The sequence below is a fragment of the Gallinula chloropus genome (assembly GCF_964237585.1).
Source record: "Gallinula chloropus genome assembly, chromosome: 18".
Classification (NCBI taxonomy): domain Eukaryota; kingdom Metazoa; phylum Chordata; class Aves; order Gruiformes; family Rallidae; genus Gallinula; species Gallinula chloropus.
In genome coordinates, this window is record NC_140103.1 from 6,782,763 (window position 1) to 6,800,660 (window position 17,898).

Consider the following 17,898-nt stretch of genomic DNA (forward strand, 5'->3'; position numbering starts at 1 on the left):
TGGCTGGGGGCTGGAGCCCTCAGGCCCCTGCAGCCTGGAGCAGTGCCCTGTGCCCCGGTACTGGGAGGGGTTGGGGGGGCTCTGCTGGGCCCCCCGTGCTGGTGTGCTGCTGAGCATCAGGCCGGGGGGCCTGCAGTGCCGTCCCCAACCCCTCCGCCTCCCCCCGGCGTGGGTATGTGTGCAGAGGGGGCTCGGCGGTAGGAGGGAGGGTCCTCGTCCCGCTGCCCCTCCGACGTGGCGGCGTACAGCCCGTTTCAAAGATGGCGGCGGCCGGGGGGGGTGGGGTGGGGGAGAGGGGGCGGGTCAGGTCGGCCCCGCCCCAGGCGCGCGGCGCGGGCTCCCGGCGGCAGGCGCGCGGCGCGGCGGGATGGTGGCGCGGGGGCTGCGCGCGCTCCGCGGGGCGCTGCGGGCTGCCGCCGGGCGCCGCTTCAGCACGCGGCCCGCGCGCGCCCCCGCCATGGACTACCAGGTACCGGCGGGAGCGGGGCCTCGCGCCGCCTTCCCGCCGCGGGGGGCGGGGGAGGCCCTGGGCCGTGCGGCGGGGCCCGGCGCATCCCGCCCGGCCCGGGGGGGCAGCGTTGGCCGGCGGCCCCTTTCCCGAGCCCCGGGGGCGGGGCGGGAAAGGGACATGTCACATGTCCGGGGTGGCTCCGGTACCGTGCGGGCTGGCCGAGCCCCCGCGCCCCGCCTGCGGGGCTTCCCCTCTCCCGCAGCCCCTCCGCTCCCTAAGCGTTCCCTTCCCTTCCTTCCGCCGGTGACAGCCGGTGTCCGGCGGTCCCCCCCGCGACCCTCCATCCCTCGTGGCAGCACCGCGGTGAACAACGGCCTGCGGCGGGAGCCGCCGCGGTGCGTCCCGGGCCCGGCATCGCGGGCACGCTGGCGGCGCCCGGGCTGAGGGACGGTGCGGAGCGGAGCCCCCCCTCTCCCCGGGAAGTCGGAAGCGACCCCTGCCCCGCGGTCCCCGGAGCCAGGAGCCCACCGGTGCCCGCAGCGCTCTGCCGGGACGGAGCCCGGCTGCTCGGGTGGGATGTCCCCGCTGGAGCGCTGCCCGCTCCTGCCCTTGTCCTGCGGGGTGCCGGGCTGCCCGCCCCCACGGGGCCAAGGGGCGCCCGGGGAGGGACAGGCTCCCCCCGCCCCTCACCCGGATAAGTAGCCCGTCCCCCGGCGCGGCCCCGCGGTGCCACGGCAGAGATGCTCCCGGCCTGGGTGGCCGGCGAAGGAACCGATAGGGCGGTTTGGGGTGTGGGGGGCACAGGGCTGGCTGGGCCCTGGGGCCGTGGAAGAGCACGCAGCCCTGAGGCAGCAGTGATGGGCACCATCCTCACCACCCCCCGGGGGTCTTTCCAGGATGCCATCCGCACCCTCAACACCCTGCAGACCAACGCCAGCTACCTAGAGCAGGTGAAGCGTGAGCGCGGCGATCCCCGGGCGCAGCTGGAAGCCATGCGGGGCTTTTTGGAGAGGAGCGGGCTGAAGGTGAGGGGGGGGTTCCCCATCCCCTCTCCCCCCGCCCCGTCCCCGGTGCCGCCACGGTCGGCACTGGCTGCCACGGGGGTCTCATCACGGGGTGGTTGACCTCTGTCAGGTCGAGGACCTGGATCGACTGAACATCATCCACGTCACGGGGACGAAGGGCAAGGTGAGGTGGGCGGACGGTGCTGCGGGGGCTTGAGGTGGTGGAGAAGGGGGGGTGCTGCTGGTGTCTCTGGCTCCATTCACCACCCCGCCCCGGCACAGGGAGCCGGGGTGGGGGGTTAATACTGCTGTCTCCCCAGGGCTCGGCGTGCGCCTTTACTGAGTCCATACTCCGCAGCTACGGGCTGAAGACAGGCTTTTACAGGTGGGCAGGGGGCTGGGGAGCTCTGGGTGGGGGGGATGACACACCAGTGGTGCTGGACCTGACTCTGCATCCCTTGCTGTGCTCCTCCAGCTCCCCTCACCTGGTGCAGGTGCGCGAGCGGATCCGCATCAATGGGCAGCCCATCAGCAAGGACCTCTTCAGCAAGTACTTCTGGCTGGTCTACAACCGTTTGGAAGAGACCAAGGTGGGGGTGGTGGGGTTTGGTGGGGGGGTTCCCCCTCCTTTGGGGACTCCTCGGGGCCATGTGCCCAGCACATTTTGGGGGGAACCATCCTCTTATGCCCACTCTGCCCAGCAGGACCCAGCACACACCAGCATGCCGGCGTACTTCCGCTTCCTCACCATCATGGCCTTCCACGTCTTCCTGCAGGAGAAGGTAGGTGGTGGTAGCCTCTAGCTTGTGATGGGGCTGTCAGCTTGATGGGGACCTCAGGGACGGGGGGACATGGGGTCCAGCCCTGACCTGGGGCAGAACTTGCATAAATCAGGCTGTCGGAGCTGTAACTGGGGGATGCTGAGCTGGGTGGATGGTCCCGCCGTGTGTGGGGTTGTGTGTTGAGGCACAGGTTTGGAGGGGTGGTGGCATCCCCTAATCCAAGGGGACATATGCTGCTAGTGGCCCTGTGATGGCTCCAGTGTCTCCCTGTCCCCAGGTGGACCTGGCGGTAGTGGAGGTTGGCATCGGCGGTGCCTATGACTGCACTAACATCATCAGGTAGGAGCTGGCCCAGCCTGTCCCATGGGGCTGCTGGGGCACCGTGTCCCTGCGGCAGGGGACAGCAGGGACACTGTCATGCTGTGTCCCCAGGGCGCCGGTGGTGTGTGGGGTCTCCTCCCTGGGCATCGACCACACCAGCATCCTGGGGGACACCATGGAGAAGATTGCCTGGCAGAAGGGAGGCATTTTTAAGGTAGGAAGACACGCTTCTCCAGTGGCTCATGGCTTTGGGGGGTGCTCCCCCATGGCCCTGAGCTCCCCCGTGGCCGTGACCTCCCCTGTGGCCCTGAGCACCCCCGTCCTTCGCAGCCCGGCGTGCCGGCCTTCACTGTGGTGCAGCCGGAGCGGCCGCTGGAAGTGCTGAGGGACCGAGCCCAGGAGTTTGATGTGAGTTGGGCAGGGTTGAGGGGGGTGGATGAGGGTACCCCATGTCCCAGGGCTCAGCCTCCTCTCCCCACAGTGTCCTCTGTACCTCTGCCCGGAGCTGGATGCCTTTGAGGGGGGCCGCCGGGTGCTGGAGCTGGGGCTGGCGGGTGCCCACCAGCGCTCCAACGCCGCCCTGGCCCTGCAGCTGGCACGGACCTGGCTGCAGCGCCGTGGCTGCCGGGGTAAGGTGAGGGGACAGGGATTGGGGGGGGTGGGGTCCAGACCCCACTATGGCCCCCCCCATGTCTCAGCAGGGCATCCATCCCCCCCAGGTCTCGCAGAGATGAAGGACGTATCACCGGACACGGAGCTGGTGGGGAGGCCGGTGCCGCTGGCACCCACCTTTCAACCCACTGATGCCATGATCCAAGGTGCAGTACGGCCCCACTGGGACCCTCCACCATGGCTTGGGGCTCCTGGGGGGTACACAGATGCTGGGACCCTTCCCGGTGCTGCAGTGCTGGAGGGCACAGCCCCGCTCCCCACGCTGCGTTTGATCCCCACCACGGGGATCCCTGTGCTGGTGTGGGGGGATGTGGGGGTCCCAGCCATGCCCTGTTGCCCCCCTTGCAGGCCTGCGAGACACAGAGTGGCTGGGCCGGACCCAGGTGCTGCCCCACGGCCCCGTGACGTGGTACCTGGACGGGGCCCACACCACCAGCAGCGTCCAGGCCTGCGTCCGCTGGTTCCGCCAGGCCGCCCTCAACCAGGACAAGCCCCAGGAGTAAGGAAGGAGGGGACATGAGGTGGGGTCGGGGGGGGGGGGGGTATGCACGGTGAAGGAGGTGGGCATGGTGGTGGTGCTGGGGGTCCCCGTGGGGCACAGGCCACCTGTTTCTCCCCACAGCGGCTCCGAGGTGCGTGTGCTGCTCTTCAACGCCACAGGAGATCGGGACACGGCGGCGCTGCTCAAGCTGCTGCTGGTGAGGTTTTGGGGGGAGCATGGGGAGGGGGGGTCGCAGTGCCTGGATGTCCCTGTGCTGGGACCTGCTTTGCTGTGGGTGGAGGGAGCCGCGAGGTGGAGCTGATGCCCTGTCTGTCTGTCTGTCCACCCTGCTGCCTCTGGTTGTATCCCACACCCCACCTCCCAAAGGGTCTCATGGCCCTGGGTGCAGGGAGGACTCCGAGCACCCCCTCCCTGGAGCAAACCGCCTGTAGCCCCACCAGTGTGGGACTGGTCCCAGTGGAAATCCCCCAGCACTGACCCCCATGTCCCCACAGCCCTGCCACTTCGACTACGCTGTCTTCTGCCCCAACTTTACAGAGATGTCCATGACCAGCAACGCAGGTGAGTGCTGGGGAGCCGGGGTCTCCCCCGGCCCCCCTTCTGCACCCCAAACCCCTCCCCGGCCCCCCTCCCCAATCCCTGACCCCTATCCCCATCCCTTCCAGACCAGCAAAACTTCAACGTGACGCTGGAGAACGCCCTGACCCGCTGCCTGGAGAACCAGCAGACGTGGACACGGTTACTGGAGGAGAAAGGGGGACAGGACCCCTGGCTCCCGGCCCCACTACGGGCGGGGGGGCTGCTGCAGCCGGCCCCCACCCGGGGCACCCTGCTTCTCGTCCCCCCTGCCCCGCGACCCCTCAACTCCCCTGCCCTCGTCTTCCCCTGCCTGGCCCAGGCCCTGCGGTGGGTGGCCCAGGGCCGGGACCCCCAGTTGGCAGCTCCTGCGGCCACGGGGGCTCATCCACACCCCGCTGCCAGCAGCGGGGCCGTGCTGCTGCGGGAGGCGGCTGCCATCCGTGTCCTGGTCACCGGCAGCCTGCACTTAGTTGGGGGGGTCCTCCGGCTGCTCGACCCTGCGCTCTCCCAGTAACGGGGGGGGGCTGTGGGGGGCTGTGTGTGTGACGCAGGACAGAGCTTTGCACCTCTTTTTACTTGAAGCGCCGGTTCTGCCCCTGATGATGCTCAGAGGTGGCCGGGGGTGGGATGTGGGACCCCCCCCCAGCCCTTCCCCAACCCGGCTTGGCCCTTTTCACCCCAGTGCCTTTTGCCTGTGCTCCCCCTCCCCCAGGGACACTGGCCATGGGAGGATGCTCCCAGCCCCCAGCCTGCCTTGGTTAGACTGATTTGGAGGAAGGGGAGAGGATCTGGGGGGCTGCCCCAGGCTGTGTCAGGGTCCCGGCGCCCAGGGGGGGGTGGGTGGTTTTGGGGGTGCGGTAGGTGGGGGCCTCAGGCCGCGGTGAGGCTCAGCATCGGGGTGCGACTAATTTAACATAGGGGAGATTTTTATTATTATTAATAAAAGTTTGTAACTTGGGCAGGGAGCTGGGGGAGGGGGGGGCTCTGCCCAGCACCCTGGGCGGGAGCAGTAGTGCCTCGAACCCACCTCCCCTCTCCTCAATAAACCTCTTGCTGCTCCCAGTCGTTCCCACTGCCTTCTTGGGGTGGGGGGCTGCAGGAGGGGTGTGGGGGTCACCCCGAGTGCTGGAGCACAACCTAGGGGCACCCACTTTTGCCCCCCCCCCCTTTGCCCCATTTGATGGGGGATTTGGGGGGAGCTTTGGCAATAGCTGTTCTTTCCACCTCCCCCAGCACCCAGCAGCAGGGGACCCCAGGGGGGTTGCAGCGTGCCCCCCCCACAGCACAGGCTGCCCTTGGGGGGGGTAAAGCATTCACTGAATGAGTAACAGAGGCCCCCCCCTCTGGGCTCGGCCTAAGATTTGGGGCAAAAAAAATAAAACCAGCTTAATGGGGCTGGGGTGGGTCCCCAAGTCCGGCAGCCGGGGGCTGGGTGGGCTCCGGGGGGGTCAGGCCATGCTGCTGGTGGAGCAGGGGGTGCTCTGGGTGCTGCCAATGCTGTGGTTGGTGCTGCTGCTCTCCGAGGCTGGTGCTGTGCTGGAAACCGGCTGCAGTTTGGAGATGGGACCTGGCTGACACCACCCGCCACGGGGAGAAAGGCCGAGGGGAAACCAGGCTCAGGGCGGCCGGCGGTGCCTGGGGCTTGTCCCCATGGGACCCCCATCCTCCCCAAGCACAAAGCCTCCCACATCGCCCCCCCCCAGCCACCCCCAGAGTGGAAATGGTCATGGACCAGGACCTGGAGGGAGGGCAGTGGGGACCCCAGGGTAGTGGGGGTGTCAGGGGGAGCCGTGGCCACCCTGGGTGAGGTTATTCCCCAGCCTGGCTCACCTGGAGACCTCAGATGGGGTTTTGGCACTGGGGTGGGGCATAGGCAACCCAGCGAGGGACACGTGTGCCCTCCCCACTCCCCATCCCACCATGGGGGTCCCCAGGGGGGTGAGATACTCACGGGTGTGTGAGTAGATGTACCAGAGCCCAGCGGTGAGGAGTGCCCCGATGAGGAAGGCGCCGAAGGTGATGCCCAGGACAGCAGCCAGCCCCAGACCCCGATCTGAGGGAGGATGAGGTCGTCAGCACCACCACACTGGGGGTGGGGGGGTGGGGAGGGGTCGCCTTCCCACCCCCATTCCCATCCCAGCTCCCTCCCCTGCCCCAAACTTACTGTTGGGCAGCCGCCAGCCATCCTTCACTGTCACTTCCAGAACCTTCTCAAAGATGGTGTTGTTCTGCAGAGGGAGAAGCTGGAGTGAGGGGAGATGGATGGACACACAGATGTGTACCCTGGCACGAGTGATGAAGCTGGGAGCCCACAGGCTCTCTGGGGACCGGGGATACTGGTCCTAGATGGGCTCCACCAGGCTGCCACTGGGGATGCTGGGGACCAGCATGGTGGCATCGGGGGGGCAGGGTGGGGGGAAGGGTTTAACTCACACTGACCTGCAAGCCAGCCTTGCACTTGAGCGTGGCAGAGAAGGGGACGTGTCTTCCCTCAGGAACGGTGTAGGTGAAGCTGAAGCGCCAGACCTTCCTCCCACGAGTGCTGGGGGGTCCCTCCAGCACCGCCACCCCCGCGCCACGGGCCTCCCCACCCTGCACCAGCAGCACCGGCTCCCACCCCGGTGCCACCAGCCAGCACTCCTTCAGCTGCAGGTCGGATGGGTGGTCCTCCCAGCGCATGGACGCCTGCAATGGGGAAAGAATTGGGAGGAACACTACACCATCAAGGGTCACCAGCCCAGGGAAGGCTGGAGACCCCACCACCAGTCTGGGCACAGAGCTCCACAGTGGTGGTACCTGCACAAAAACCTCCTTGTTGACCTCCAGCTCTGTCTGTGGTGCCTCGAAGGCAGCAGTGGGGAAGAGGCGCAGGAAGAGCTCCCGGGGGATGTTGCACTGGAAGGCCACCTGTGAGCAGGGAAGGTGCTGTGGCCACACACACCAAAAAAAAACCCTCTCCAGGCCCCCAGCTGGCAGCAGCTTGGGCACCCTTCTCCCCTGGTCCAACCCCCGGGCATGCTGGGAACCTCGGCTCTTACCCGCACGCTCCGGAGGGCTGTGCCCTTGGCCAGGTTGAGGATGAGCTGCAAGAAGGTGGGGGAAGGTTGGGTCAGTCAAGTGGTCCCCACTGCCAGGGTCTACTGTCTCCACTGGGACATGATGGGATCGGGGTGGGGTGTCCCATGATGGGATGGGATGGGATGGGATGGGATGGGATGGGATGGGATGGGATGGGATGGGATGGGATGGGATGGCATGGGATGGGATGGCATGGGGTGTCATGGGACAGGACGGGACAGGGGTCCCATCTCTGCCAGCACCCCAGCACCCCAGCATGGCTCCAGCCCTGGGCTGCTGTGGGACATTTCCAGCCATGCCAAAGGAAGGAGGTCCCAGTGGAGACGCCCCACCAGGCATCACTGAAGACTCCAGGGGTCAACAGTGGAGTTGGGGGGGCAGCACCCCGGCCACCCCTCCCTCACCTCGTTGTTGGCATGGCCCCTGCCCTCCAGCGAGGTGCCGCAGTGGCTGAGCGGGGTCTTCAGCATGAAGTGAGTGGCGTTCTTCTCTGCCTGGCAGCTGATGTCCCGCAGCGTGATGTTCACCACGTCCTTGATGGGCTGGGAGAAAAGCACCTGACAGTCACCCACCAGCTGGGGACAGACCCGTGTCACCCACCCCAAGTACCCGGAGCAGGATGTGACACCCCTGGGTGATGCTGGTGGGCACCAGGACCCTTCCCATCCCCCTCACCTCCAGGTGGGACCTGGCAATGATGATCTCCATGGTTTCATCCGTGCACTTCCAGGGCTTGAGCATGAGCAGCAGTAAGTTGGGCAGCGAGTCGACGGTGGGGGCTGGGGCAGTGGGTGTTGCAGGTGCCCTCCTGCCTGCCTCTGCTGGACGGGGGGGGACGGGGGGGGAACTGAGTGGGGTCGGTGGTAGATGCACCCTCATCCCACCCAGCCTCAGGATGCCGGGGCCTCACCATGCTCCTGGATCTCCAGGCTGACATGGGTGCTGGTGGGGATGACGGAGTAGGAGGCGATGACACTGTAGTTCTTCTCAAAGGCTTTGGCAATAAGGCCCTCCTCTGTGTCGGGCAGGACCTTCCCAGGCAGCAGCTGGGAGAACATGGCGATCTTGTAGTTCCCAGAAACCTACAAGAGGGGGGAGAGAGTGGGGGGGGTGGGGGCTGAGTGGGGATGTTCCATGCAGGGACAGCTTCAGGGTTCACCCTTGTTAGGAGGGCTTGCAGCAAGGGGGCTGCCACCGCTCTGTGCCCAACGTTCCCAGGTGACCTGCTGCCACCTCCCCCCCCCCCATGCCACCAGCATCTTGGTGGAGGTGGTGGAAGGACACACATCCCGCTCAGCCCTACCAGGAACTGGATGTGGCAGCTGTTGACTGAGAGGGACCAGGTGAGGTTGGCTGGGCTCTGCAGGATGAGGATCTGGTTGCTCAGGGGTCTCTCGGGGCAGCTCACAGACAGGTTCACCTCCGTGATGGGCAAGCTGCGAAACCATGAGATGCCACTCTAGCATCAGCCTGCTGTGCCAGCAGATCCCATAGCCCCCTCCTTAGGATCAGGCAGATCCCATAGCCCCCCCCCACTCCAATCCCTTTCCAAGCATCTCCAAGTGTGTCCCACCGTGTGTGCCACTGCCTGTCCCACCCCCATGGGGGTCCCGTGGTACCTGGGCTCGGGCTGCAGGCGGATGATGTGGGCGGCCCCCGTGCCCTGGGAGTCCCCACGTGAGCAGCCCTTCACCCCGTGGAAGAAGACTTTGCTCTCAAGGTGCGATGTGGCGTTGAAGTGGTCCTGGGGGGTGCACTCCTGGGGGCTGCTGATCTCTGTGGGGGGGTAGGGAAGGGATCACCAAAGCTGAACCAGGCTCAGTGGGTGGGGAGATGCTCAGACCAGGGGCATTGGTCCCCGTCGCATCTCTCTCGGCGCCGTGCTTCCCCCTCCTTGGATTGTCACCCTTTGGGAGCAGGGAGAGAGTATTGCTGCCCACCCTGCCCCCCCCCCCACCCCCTCATATGCCAAACACCAGCCCCCAGCCCCACACACCTTCTCCAAGACGGAGATGGATGCTTTTGGGGTCCTGCAGCTTGCTGTAGGATGTGATACCCCCGTAGGTGTGCTGAGCCCAGGCCAGCAGCTGCTTCTCGCTGGTGGCTGTAGGCACCTCGAGGCTGGATGTGAAGGTGGAGCCTGGGCTGAGGTGGGCATCCTGCGGGGCGAGAAGCAGCCTGAGATGGGGGGGGGGGGCGGGGAGGGGGGTAGGGCACATCCCTCCCCAGCGTGAGGAACGCATGGAAAGCCTTTTCCTGGACACGGAGGGTGCGGATGGAAAGCTAAGCCAGGTGGGCATCCCCTGGAGCTTTGGCTCCATCGTGCCTGGGGGTCACCCCAGACAAACAGGGGGGGTTTTGGGGCCACCGTCTGGGAGCAGCGCAGGCAGCACGCGGAGAGCTCTGCCCACTTTATTATTAGCCACAAACAAAGCAGGAGGTTTATTTTGCTAACAAAGCGCCCGGCCCCGGCTCAGCTCGCTGGAGCCAGACCCCATCTCTGACCTTCCTCCCTCTGGCTGGAGGAAACGGGAGCTTGTTCCAGCCCTGTGCGTCATTCCCTGCCCGGCCAGCCCCAGGCTCAGCACCGGCAGCAGCAGCCAGGCGCAGCCCCTCCTCCCCGGGGCACCGCGAGCATCATCTCTGGGCATGGGGAGGGGGGTACCCGTCCCCTCCAGGTGCCCCCCCCGCCCAAAACATCTCCAGGGGTGGCCCCAGCCGCCCCCCTGGGGTTGCTCTCGGCACGGGGCCGCGGCACTCACGGTGTGGAGGAGCAGGTCCGAGCAGGGGGAGGTGATGGTGCTGGAGCAGCGGCCGCACAGCAGGACGAGCACGGCCGGCCGGGTGCAGCCGCTGCCTCGCGGCGTGACGGACACTGTCAGCGGGACGGCAGAGACCTGTGGGGACGGGAGGGGACAGCGTCACCACCATGGCCACCGAGCCCTGGCTGGCACCTCCTTGGTTGCCCCCCACGGCCATCCCGCCTGCCCCGGAGCCAAATGGAGCCGGGAGAGCCCTCAGGCTGCCCCAAACACAGGCGCTGCGGGAGGCAGCTGTGGCTGAGTTTAGGGGGCAGGCTGGGGGACGCAGAGATGCCATGTGCATGTGTACCCAGCCCACGGGGGCAAACACCCCCTGGCTCCCCCTAGCAAGGGACTGGGGCATCCCCACTGCCTGGCATCCCCACACTGCGACCCAGGCACCCCCGTACTGGGGTCTGGCCACCCCAGTTTGGAGACCGGGCCATCCTTGTGTCAGGGACTGGGTAGCATCTGCACTGGGCACCAAGGCATCACCCCGCATCCAACTGGGGTGTCCTCACACTGAAATCAGCGTGTCCCCACACCAAGGACTGCAGTGTCCCCACACTGGGGCCAGCACATCCCCCCGTGGGCACCAGAGCAGCCTCACTGCAGGTACTGGGGTACCCCCAGTGAAGACCAGAGCATCCCCACCCTGAGCATCGGGATGTCACCTCATGAGGTTCCCAGCCTCACTGCAGCACTGTGCAGCTGTCCTGGGCTTAGGACTGGCCCCACTGGTGCACAGGGATGCTGGGGCTCCCTACAGCCAGCACTGCACAGTCGCCTCCGGCTGGAAATCCGGATGGGGAAGCCGAAACGCCGGGCGCTAAGTTTGGCAAAGGGCATCTGAATCACCACTCACAAAGTGCTGAGCCAGGCAGCGGGCAGGGAAAACCAGCCAGGGACCAAGGAGAAGGTGTGGGGGTGGGGTGTGGAGGCAGCCGCCAGCGCCGGGCACGGGGCCGGCAGGACGGGGTCGTGGGCATCCCGGCCTGGCAGTGGCCCCATGGTGAGCGTGGGTGGCCGGGGACCCCGGGTGGCCCCGGACGTCGTCGGGGAGGAGCTGGCGGCTGTTTTTCCTGCCTCGTGTTTTGTGCTGTTCCATTGTTTGGCTGCGGGAGCGCCGGGAGCGCCGCCGCTGCCCTGCCGACGCCTCGCAGGGTATTTTTTTCTTTCTCTATTTTTTTTTTTGTTGTTGTTCCCCCTCCTCTCCCCTCGCATCACTGGGATCTGCTTATAGAAACCAGCTTCCAGTAATTCTTCTGCAAGCGGAGCCGCGTCCCTGCCTGGCTCCCCCTGCGCGCCGCAGGGCTCGGTGCCGCAGCCGTGACATCAGTGCGTGTCCCCCGCTGCTGCCAGTGACAACCCCTCAGTCCCCAGTGCTCATTCATGGGCTGGGATGCCAGGACCAGGTCCCACCAGTCTGGGGCAAGGGACCCTTGCAAACCCCCACCCCTGCCCGGCAGCTCCCAGCCTGGCTTCCGCCTCCCTCTGAAAAGCAGAACTGGGAGAGCTGGGAGGCGGCGGCGGAGGGGGAGTGTGGCGCCGGGTGGCCCAGGGCTGGGCCAAAATTGGGTGCTGGGTTTGCTAGGGCCCAGAAAGAGCAACTGTGCAAAGTCCTGTGTGGGTGCAAACCCACCCCACACACACCCCCCAGACCAACCAGCACCAGCCAGGCACGCAGCCCTGGCCCTGACACTGAGCTGTGCCCGTCCTTGCCCAAAAGGTGCCCAGGGCACCCACAACATGGTCACTGCCCTTGGCAGGCTGTGCCAACACTGCTCACTCGGCTGCCTTCAAGTGCTTCCCATCCCTCCATCCTTCTACCCCAGTGTGGTCCCCATCTATCGGCTGACCATGGCTCTGCCCTGCTCCTGAGCTGGGACCTGGCCATCCCCTGGGAAATAAGGGGACATCCAGGGACAGCCCCAGGGACATGGGCTGTTGGATAGGGTGCATCTAAAGACTTCAGGTCCTTGTTGTGGCCAGAGACACCCGTGTCTGCCCTGTGAGCTGGGTGAAGACACCATGGAAGGGGTTAATCTGGTGTGCTTTAGTTAGAGGAAATGGTTTTGACAGCTGGGACACCCTGCCCGGTAGGGACAGCACTGGGGTGACAGCCCTGGGGTGACAGACCGGGACTCCACTCACTTACCTTGGTCCACTCGATGCTGAGGATGTGAACTTCATGGCCAGAGCCCACAGAGCTGCGGCTGACGCAGCCCCGCGGCACAGTGCTGGTGGCATAGGACAGGGTGATGGGCAGCTCCGTCGTCACCGGCTGCAGGTTGCAGCCCTCGGCTCTCCCTGGGTCTGGGCAGAAAACGAGAGACCATCAGTCTGTGCCGCACGGACGTGGGGCGGTGACAGGACACGGAGGAGGGGGAGGATGACAGACTGCGTGAGGGGGGCTGCATCTCAACGCCAGCCCTGGCGCTGCCCCCGCGCCCCTGGCACGGCGTCACCGCGGCTCCATCGCCGGCACGGCGCCCGTGGGGACGATCTGCTACGTGTTTGCTCGGGGCTCGTCTGCTGCCGCCGGCCCCCGCTGCAATCACGTTAATGACCCTCGGATCCGGGCTGGAAAAATCCGCTGTCCCTGCTCGGCACTGCTGCGTGCCAGAACTCGCACCCGGCTGCCCCCAAGCCCAGGCGGTGGCGGAAGCCCCCCCCCCCCCCCCCCCCAACATCCCGCATGCCGCAGGAGAACGGGAAGCTCAGGTATGGAAATGGCTGTAAAGCCCATCCTCTGCGGGCGCCGAGGTGTGAGCTTTGCCCCATCCCGAACTCCCCGCGTGGCGCACGAGCGAGTGGGGCCGGCAGGCGGCTGCCAAGGGAAATCCTGAGTGCAAACAGCCGTTTGAAGGCCTGATCCTGTAAATCCCCGCTTGCCTCAGCCATTTCCTCTGCCCCAGGCGGCTCTGCTGTGGCCAGGCTGTCCTCGAGCTGGCCCCTGTGCTGGCAAAGCGGTCGGGGGACCTGCCTGAACACATGGGTGCCCCCCAGCAAGGGGCTGGGCAGGATGGAGTCCCCTGGCTATGGCTGGGAGGCACAGTGCCAGGGTGCTGTGTTTGCTTCCGAGGTGGCCGCTGAGCTCCATCCCTTCTTGTTCCATCCTTTCCCATCCCCGGTGGCTCCAGCCACTGCATGGGGAGGTGACCGAGCCCCACATCCAGCTGCCCCCATGGGGAGCAGGGTCTCCGGACGGTGTGATGCTCTGGGCCATCAAGGCCTTGGGACATGGCAGCCAGCAAACGGCCACCCGTGCCATGTTGTGCTCATCACGGCGCCTGCAGCCCACGTCTTGCTGTCAGGGTGGCGTGGCCGCGGTGGTGGGGTCACAGAGCAGACCCCCCCTCCTCCAGTGACGCTGCTTTGGGCCCACCTATTGTCCGGTGCTTCCTCCCCCCTCAGCGCGGTGGCCGCACGGCCGGCAGCATCGGGAGGAAGATAAACAGCTGCTTATCTGGGCGCCGCAGGCTGCGTCCCTCTTCCCTTCCACTCCTGCCCCCGACGGCACCAGGCACGGCCTCGTGGTCCTCGGCATCGCCGGGCAGAGGATGGACAGCTCATCACACCTCCGGTAGCATCCCACTGGGAGGTCAAGTGGGGCCAGGGGAGCATGGCTGGGCTCAAGCCCGGCGCAGGGCAGGGATGCGGGGCAGCGGTGCCAGCCGGGCACCGGCAGTCCCCAGGGACGGCTCCAGCATTATGTCAGGATCAGATAAGGGGGCTCAGCTGGGCCGCCCAGGGCGATCAGATAAGGGCACTGTTATTTTTGTACTCCGGGAAAGGGGAAAAAAAAAAGTAAAAAGGAAGAAAGAAAGAAAATCCACTTTATGTTTTTCCAGCCACCCGCCTTATCCATCACTCCATGACCAGGCCGTGACCAGGGAGCGGGGACAGTCCTACCGTGGCTCCCCCGTGGGTCAATGCCAGAGAGACAATGCCTGGGGTTTTGGGAGCACATCAAAGGCCCTGGGCATGCCCAGGGGTGCCAGGCTGGGAGTGTGGGGCCAGGGTGGCTCCGGCGGCGCAGGATGCCCCATGGGACGGGCAGTGCCGCGCCGGCATCCCGGCATCCGGCTGTGCCGCCTTGGCACTTGTGTAACGAGCTGGCCAGACTTAGCCTGGGTCAGAGGTGGGGGACGAACCTGGTGCTGCATGCTCAGGAGGAGGTTGTGACACCCCCTGCCCCAAGCCTCTGCTGGCTGTTGGGCCACGCGGAGGTGGCACTGGGGCTCAGATGATGGGGCAGATGGGATCAGGCTTTGGGGCTGACACAGAGTGTGTCATTTTTGGGACTGACACAGGCCGTGTCACTCCTGTCCCTGCCAGCCAGGAGCCGAACAGCCTCTCCCCAGGGACAGGGAGGGACCCAGCACTGTGCTCGCCTGGTGGGGAGCAGCACAAAGTCCCCCTCTTCTGGAAACCTGTTGTGTCCCATGGCACTGCACCCACCACGGGCACCCCCAGCCCTGTGTGTCCTTGCAGGGAAGTGGCAGCAGCTGGATAGGACATGGCATGTGGCACAGCTGCATAGGACAGGGACGATATGGCACAGTCACATAGCACAGCCCCACAGATTGGGAATGGCACGACACAGGTGAACAGGACATGGTCTGTATGCAAGAGCTACACAGGACAGGGATGGTGCTGGCACGGTCGTACACAACAGGGACCACACGGCACAGGTACACAGGCTAGGGATGGCACAGCACAGTTAGGACAAGGACATTACACAGCTACATGGGACAGGGACAGTATGGCACAGCTCTGTAGGATGGGGACCATACAGCACAGCTAAATAGGACAGGGACTGTACGGCACAGCCACTCAGGATGGGACCCATGTGGCACAGTGACACGGGGCTCAACCCCACAGGGCATGTTGCTGCAGGGACCGTACGGTGTCACCACATGGGATGAGACCGTATGGGCCAAACAGGCTGTATGGCACAGCCACAAGGGACAGAGATGGCTTTGCACAGCTGACTAGGATGGGGACTAGACGGCACAGCTACATCGTATAGGGACCATACATCACAGGCAGGGAGGACAGGGCCTCTGTGGCACAGCTACACGGGATGCGGGGTACACGGCAGAGCTGTAAGGTGGGGACTGTATGGCACAGCTACACAGAACAGCTGGTACTGCACATCTGTGTGGGACAGGGACCCCACAGCAAAGCCATAGGACAGGGAGCCTATGGAACAGCTGTGTGGGATGGGGACCCCACAGCACAGCCACAGGACAGGGAGTGTGTGGCATAGCTGTGTGGGATGGGGATCCCACAGCACAGCCATAGGACAGGGAGCCTATGGAACAGCTGTGTGGGACGGGGACCCCGCAGCACAGCCATAGGACAGGGAGCGTGCGGCACAGCTGTGCGGGACGGGGACCCGGCACAGCTATAAGGGACATGGCCCGTACAGCACAGTCTCACCGGGCCAGGACTGGGGCTGGCAGCAGGCAGGGAGCGGGTGCCGAGCCTGGCAGTGGGGACACCCCAGCAGCACCCACTGACCGGCACTGGCCCCTGTGGCCGCCGTCAGGGACTGACCCAGCTGGAACAGGCTGTGCTGACCGGCTGCCGCTGCCTTCCTGGTTCCCCTTCTGTCTGCCATGGGGCTGTCCCTGGGCACCCCAGCTCCCTGCCCTCCATCCAGCACTGGTATCCTCACGCCTGTCACCCCTTAAAATTCCCCCCACAGCTTCACAGGGACCGTGGGGTGGTCTTAGTGCTTCCCTGACCAACTGCTCCGGGACGGACGGATGAGCCCCCACCACCATCCCCACGGACGACCTGGGGCTTTACAGGGTTTCTCCCCATCCTCCCCTGGCTCCCGGCCGACCGCACACCCCGCTGGGTGCCAGGAGGCCACAGAAGCTGCCCCAGACCCCCCAGCTCCCACTGCCTTGGCGGGGACACAGCAACGGGGCTTTCGACACCTCCCAAGCCCCGGTGACGCAACCCGGATTTCAGGGGTCCCAGTGACGCAGCCTGGATTTCAGGGGTGCCGGGGAGCGGCAGGACTGTGCTCTGTGTGTGTCCCGGGGACTGGGGGGGGAACGTCCCTCCCCAGCCACAGCCCTGCCCTCCCAAACTTTCTCCCCCGGGGGTGGCACTGCCCGCACCCACCCAGCCGGGACCCCTTCAGCCCCCCTCCGCTGCCCCCCGAGGAGCTGGATCCAGCCCCAGCTGCTCCGGGATGGAGTCACCAGGGAGGCTCCCGCAGCCGGTCCCGTGCCGGGGGGTCCCGTCCAGGAGTCCCATCCCCGGGGATCCCTCCCACCCCCCTCAGAGCCCCCTTACCCCACTCACCCGGGCGGCCGAGCAGAGCCAGCAGCAGCGGCAGGAGCGGGGCGGTGCGGGGGCCCATGTCCGCCTGCGGCCGCTCCCCGGGAGCCAGCGCCGAGTGCCGGGCGGCGGCGGCAGGAAACCGACTCCCTTCGGAGGAGGGTCCGCGGGCGGCGCGGCTCCGCGACGGGAGGAAATGCCGCTGGCGGCGCTGGGGCCGTGCCGGCGGCGGGGGTGTGGGGGGTGACGGGGGGGGGGAGGGACGAGGAGGGACACCCCAGCCCACCGGGAGGAGCCGTGCCTCAGTTTCCCCACAGCGCGGTGCGAGGCATCGCCTCTGGAGGGGTGTGCTGGAAGTGCCCTGAGACCGAGGGGATACAGGCACAGGGGGTGGGGGTCACTAGGGACCCTAAAGGGTGGGACACAGGGGTTCGGGAGTGCCCTGGTGGGGTGTTACACACCCCCTTCCCTGCCCCAGTCTGCCCACATAGGCTGCTGCAGCACAGCCTGACCTGCACAGTGTGGAGGGGCTGGCTTAGCCATGGGGACTGGGGCTGTCCCATGGCACCCTGACACTCAGCACACAGCAGGCTCATCGTGAGCACCCCACGGCCCTGGGATACCCACTGGGGGCCGTGGGGCAGCTGGAAGGTCCCACGTCCTGCCTTCCCCCTACCCTTGGCCAGGCCACAACCCGGGGCTGCCTCGACCTCCCTGCCTGGCAGGTGGGGTCAGGGTTGGGACGCCCCGGGACAAGTGGGCCTGGGTCATGAGGTGACAGCAAAGCATCGCTTTTGGGGGATGGCTGGGGGCACCCAGGGGACCATTCCTGAACTTCTGCCCCATCCTGGGGCATCCCGCCAGCCAGGATGTCCCCGGAGATGTCCCTGCCCCTGGGCTGAGCAGCAGACATCTCCCATGACAGAGCACTGCCATCTCCTGGGGACCATGGGGACGGGTGCTGGCCCGGGGATGGGGACCAGGATCACGCGGAGGCACCCTGCCCTCACGCACCCTTCTCCCCGCGCTATGGCAGGGCGATGTGCTGGGCCCTGGGGTGGCAATGGCTGCAGGGTGCCGCAGGCAGCCGCACGCCCAAGCTCCTCCCCCACCATAGCTTGTGGGGTGGCCTGGGGCAGAAGAAAAACATCTAAAACCCCATCACCAAGCACCCAGGAGCTGTGCTGGGGAGAAGAGTGGGTGGCCCGGTCCTGCTGCATACCGTGGTGGTTCCTCCCTGCCACCAGCCCCACCACCCTGCTCAGCACCTGGGGAAACTGAGGCACATTCAGCACCTGGGGAAACTGAGGCACATTCACAGAACACCCAAAGAGCGCTGGAGTCTTTGAGGTGAGATGGGTCACCTTGCTCCCCACTGTTAGGCTGTAGTACCCCAAACCACTTG

General features: G+C 66.2%; 2 protein-coding genes across 6 annotated transcripts; one reads left to right on the forward strand and one right to left on the reverse strand.

Moving 5' to 3' along the window:
- Window positions 1–367: 367 nt before the first annotated feature.
- Window positions 368–5,371, forward strand: FPGS (folylpolyglutamate synthase; the record flags this gene model as incomplete). Of its 2 annotated transcripts, XM_084272409.1 has the most annotated exons (15): window positions 368–469; window positions 1,348–1,476; window positions 1,586–1,639; window positions 1,776–1,840; window positions 1,931–2,045; window positions 2,160–2,237; window positions 2,515–2,576; window positions 2,670–2,772; window positions 2,889–2,966; window positions 3,040–3,187; window positions 3,278–3,376; window positions 3,579–3,729; window positions 3,853–3,928; window positions 4,227–4,293; window positions 4,398–5,371. In XM_084272409.1, the coding sequence occupies 15 exons, from the start codon at window positions 368–370 to the stop codon at window positions 4,823–4,825; spliced, it is 1,755 nt and encodes a 584-aa protein (XP_084128535.1). In that variant the 3' UTR covers window positions 4,826–5,371. The 2 variants fall into 2 exon arrangements, with proteins under 2 accessions (XP_084128535.1, XP_084128534.1); XM_084272408.1 differs by lacking the exon at window positions 368–469 and having other exon boundaries at window positions 1,072–1,476.
- Window positions 5,220–16,588, reverse strand: ENG (endoglin). Of its 4 annotated transcripts, none has more exons than XM_084272403.1 (15): window positions 16,518–16,588; window positions 12,349–12,506; window positions 10,152–10,286; window positions 9,386–9,548; window positions 9,009–9,165; window positions 8,693–8,825; window positions 8,300–8,471; window positions 8,065–8,207; window positions 7,794–7,931; window positions 7,350–7,394; window positions 7,108–7,218; window positions 6,751–6,996; window positions 6,476–6,539; window positions 6,263–6,364; window positions 5,220–5,858 (listed from the first exon to the last, which is right to left on the reverse strand). In XM_084272403.1, the coding sequence occupies exons 1-15, from the start codon at window positions 16,573–16,575 to the stop codon at window positions 5,698–5,700; spliced, it is 1,986 nt and encodes a 661-aa protein (XP_084128529.1). In that variant the 5' UTR covers window positions 16,576–16,588; the 3' UTR covers window positions 5,220–5,697. The 4 variants fall into 4 exon arrangements, with proteins under 4 accessions (XP_084128529.1, XP_084128531.1, XP_084128528.1 ...); XM_084272405.1 differs by having other exon boundaries at window positions 5,220–5,878; XM_084272402.1 differs by having other exon boundaries at window positions 8,065–8,210.
- Between the last annotated feature and the right edge of the window lie 1,310 nt (window positions 16,589–17,898).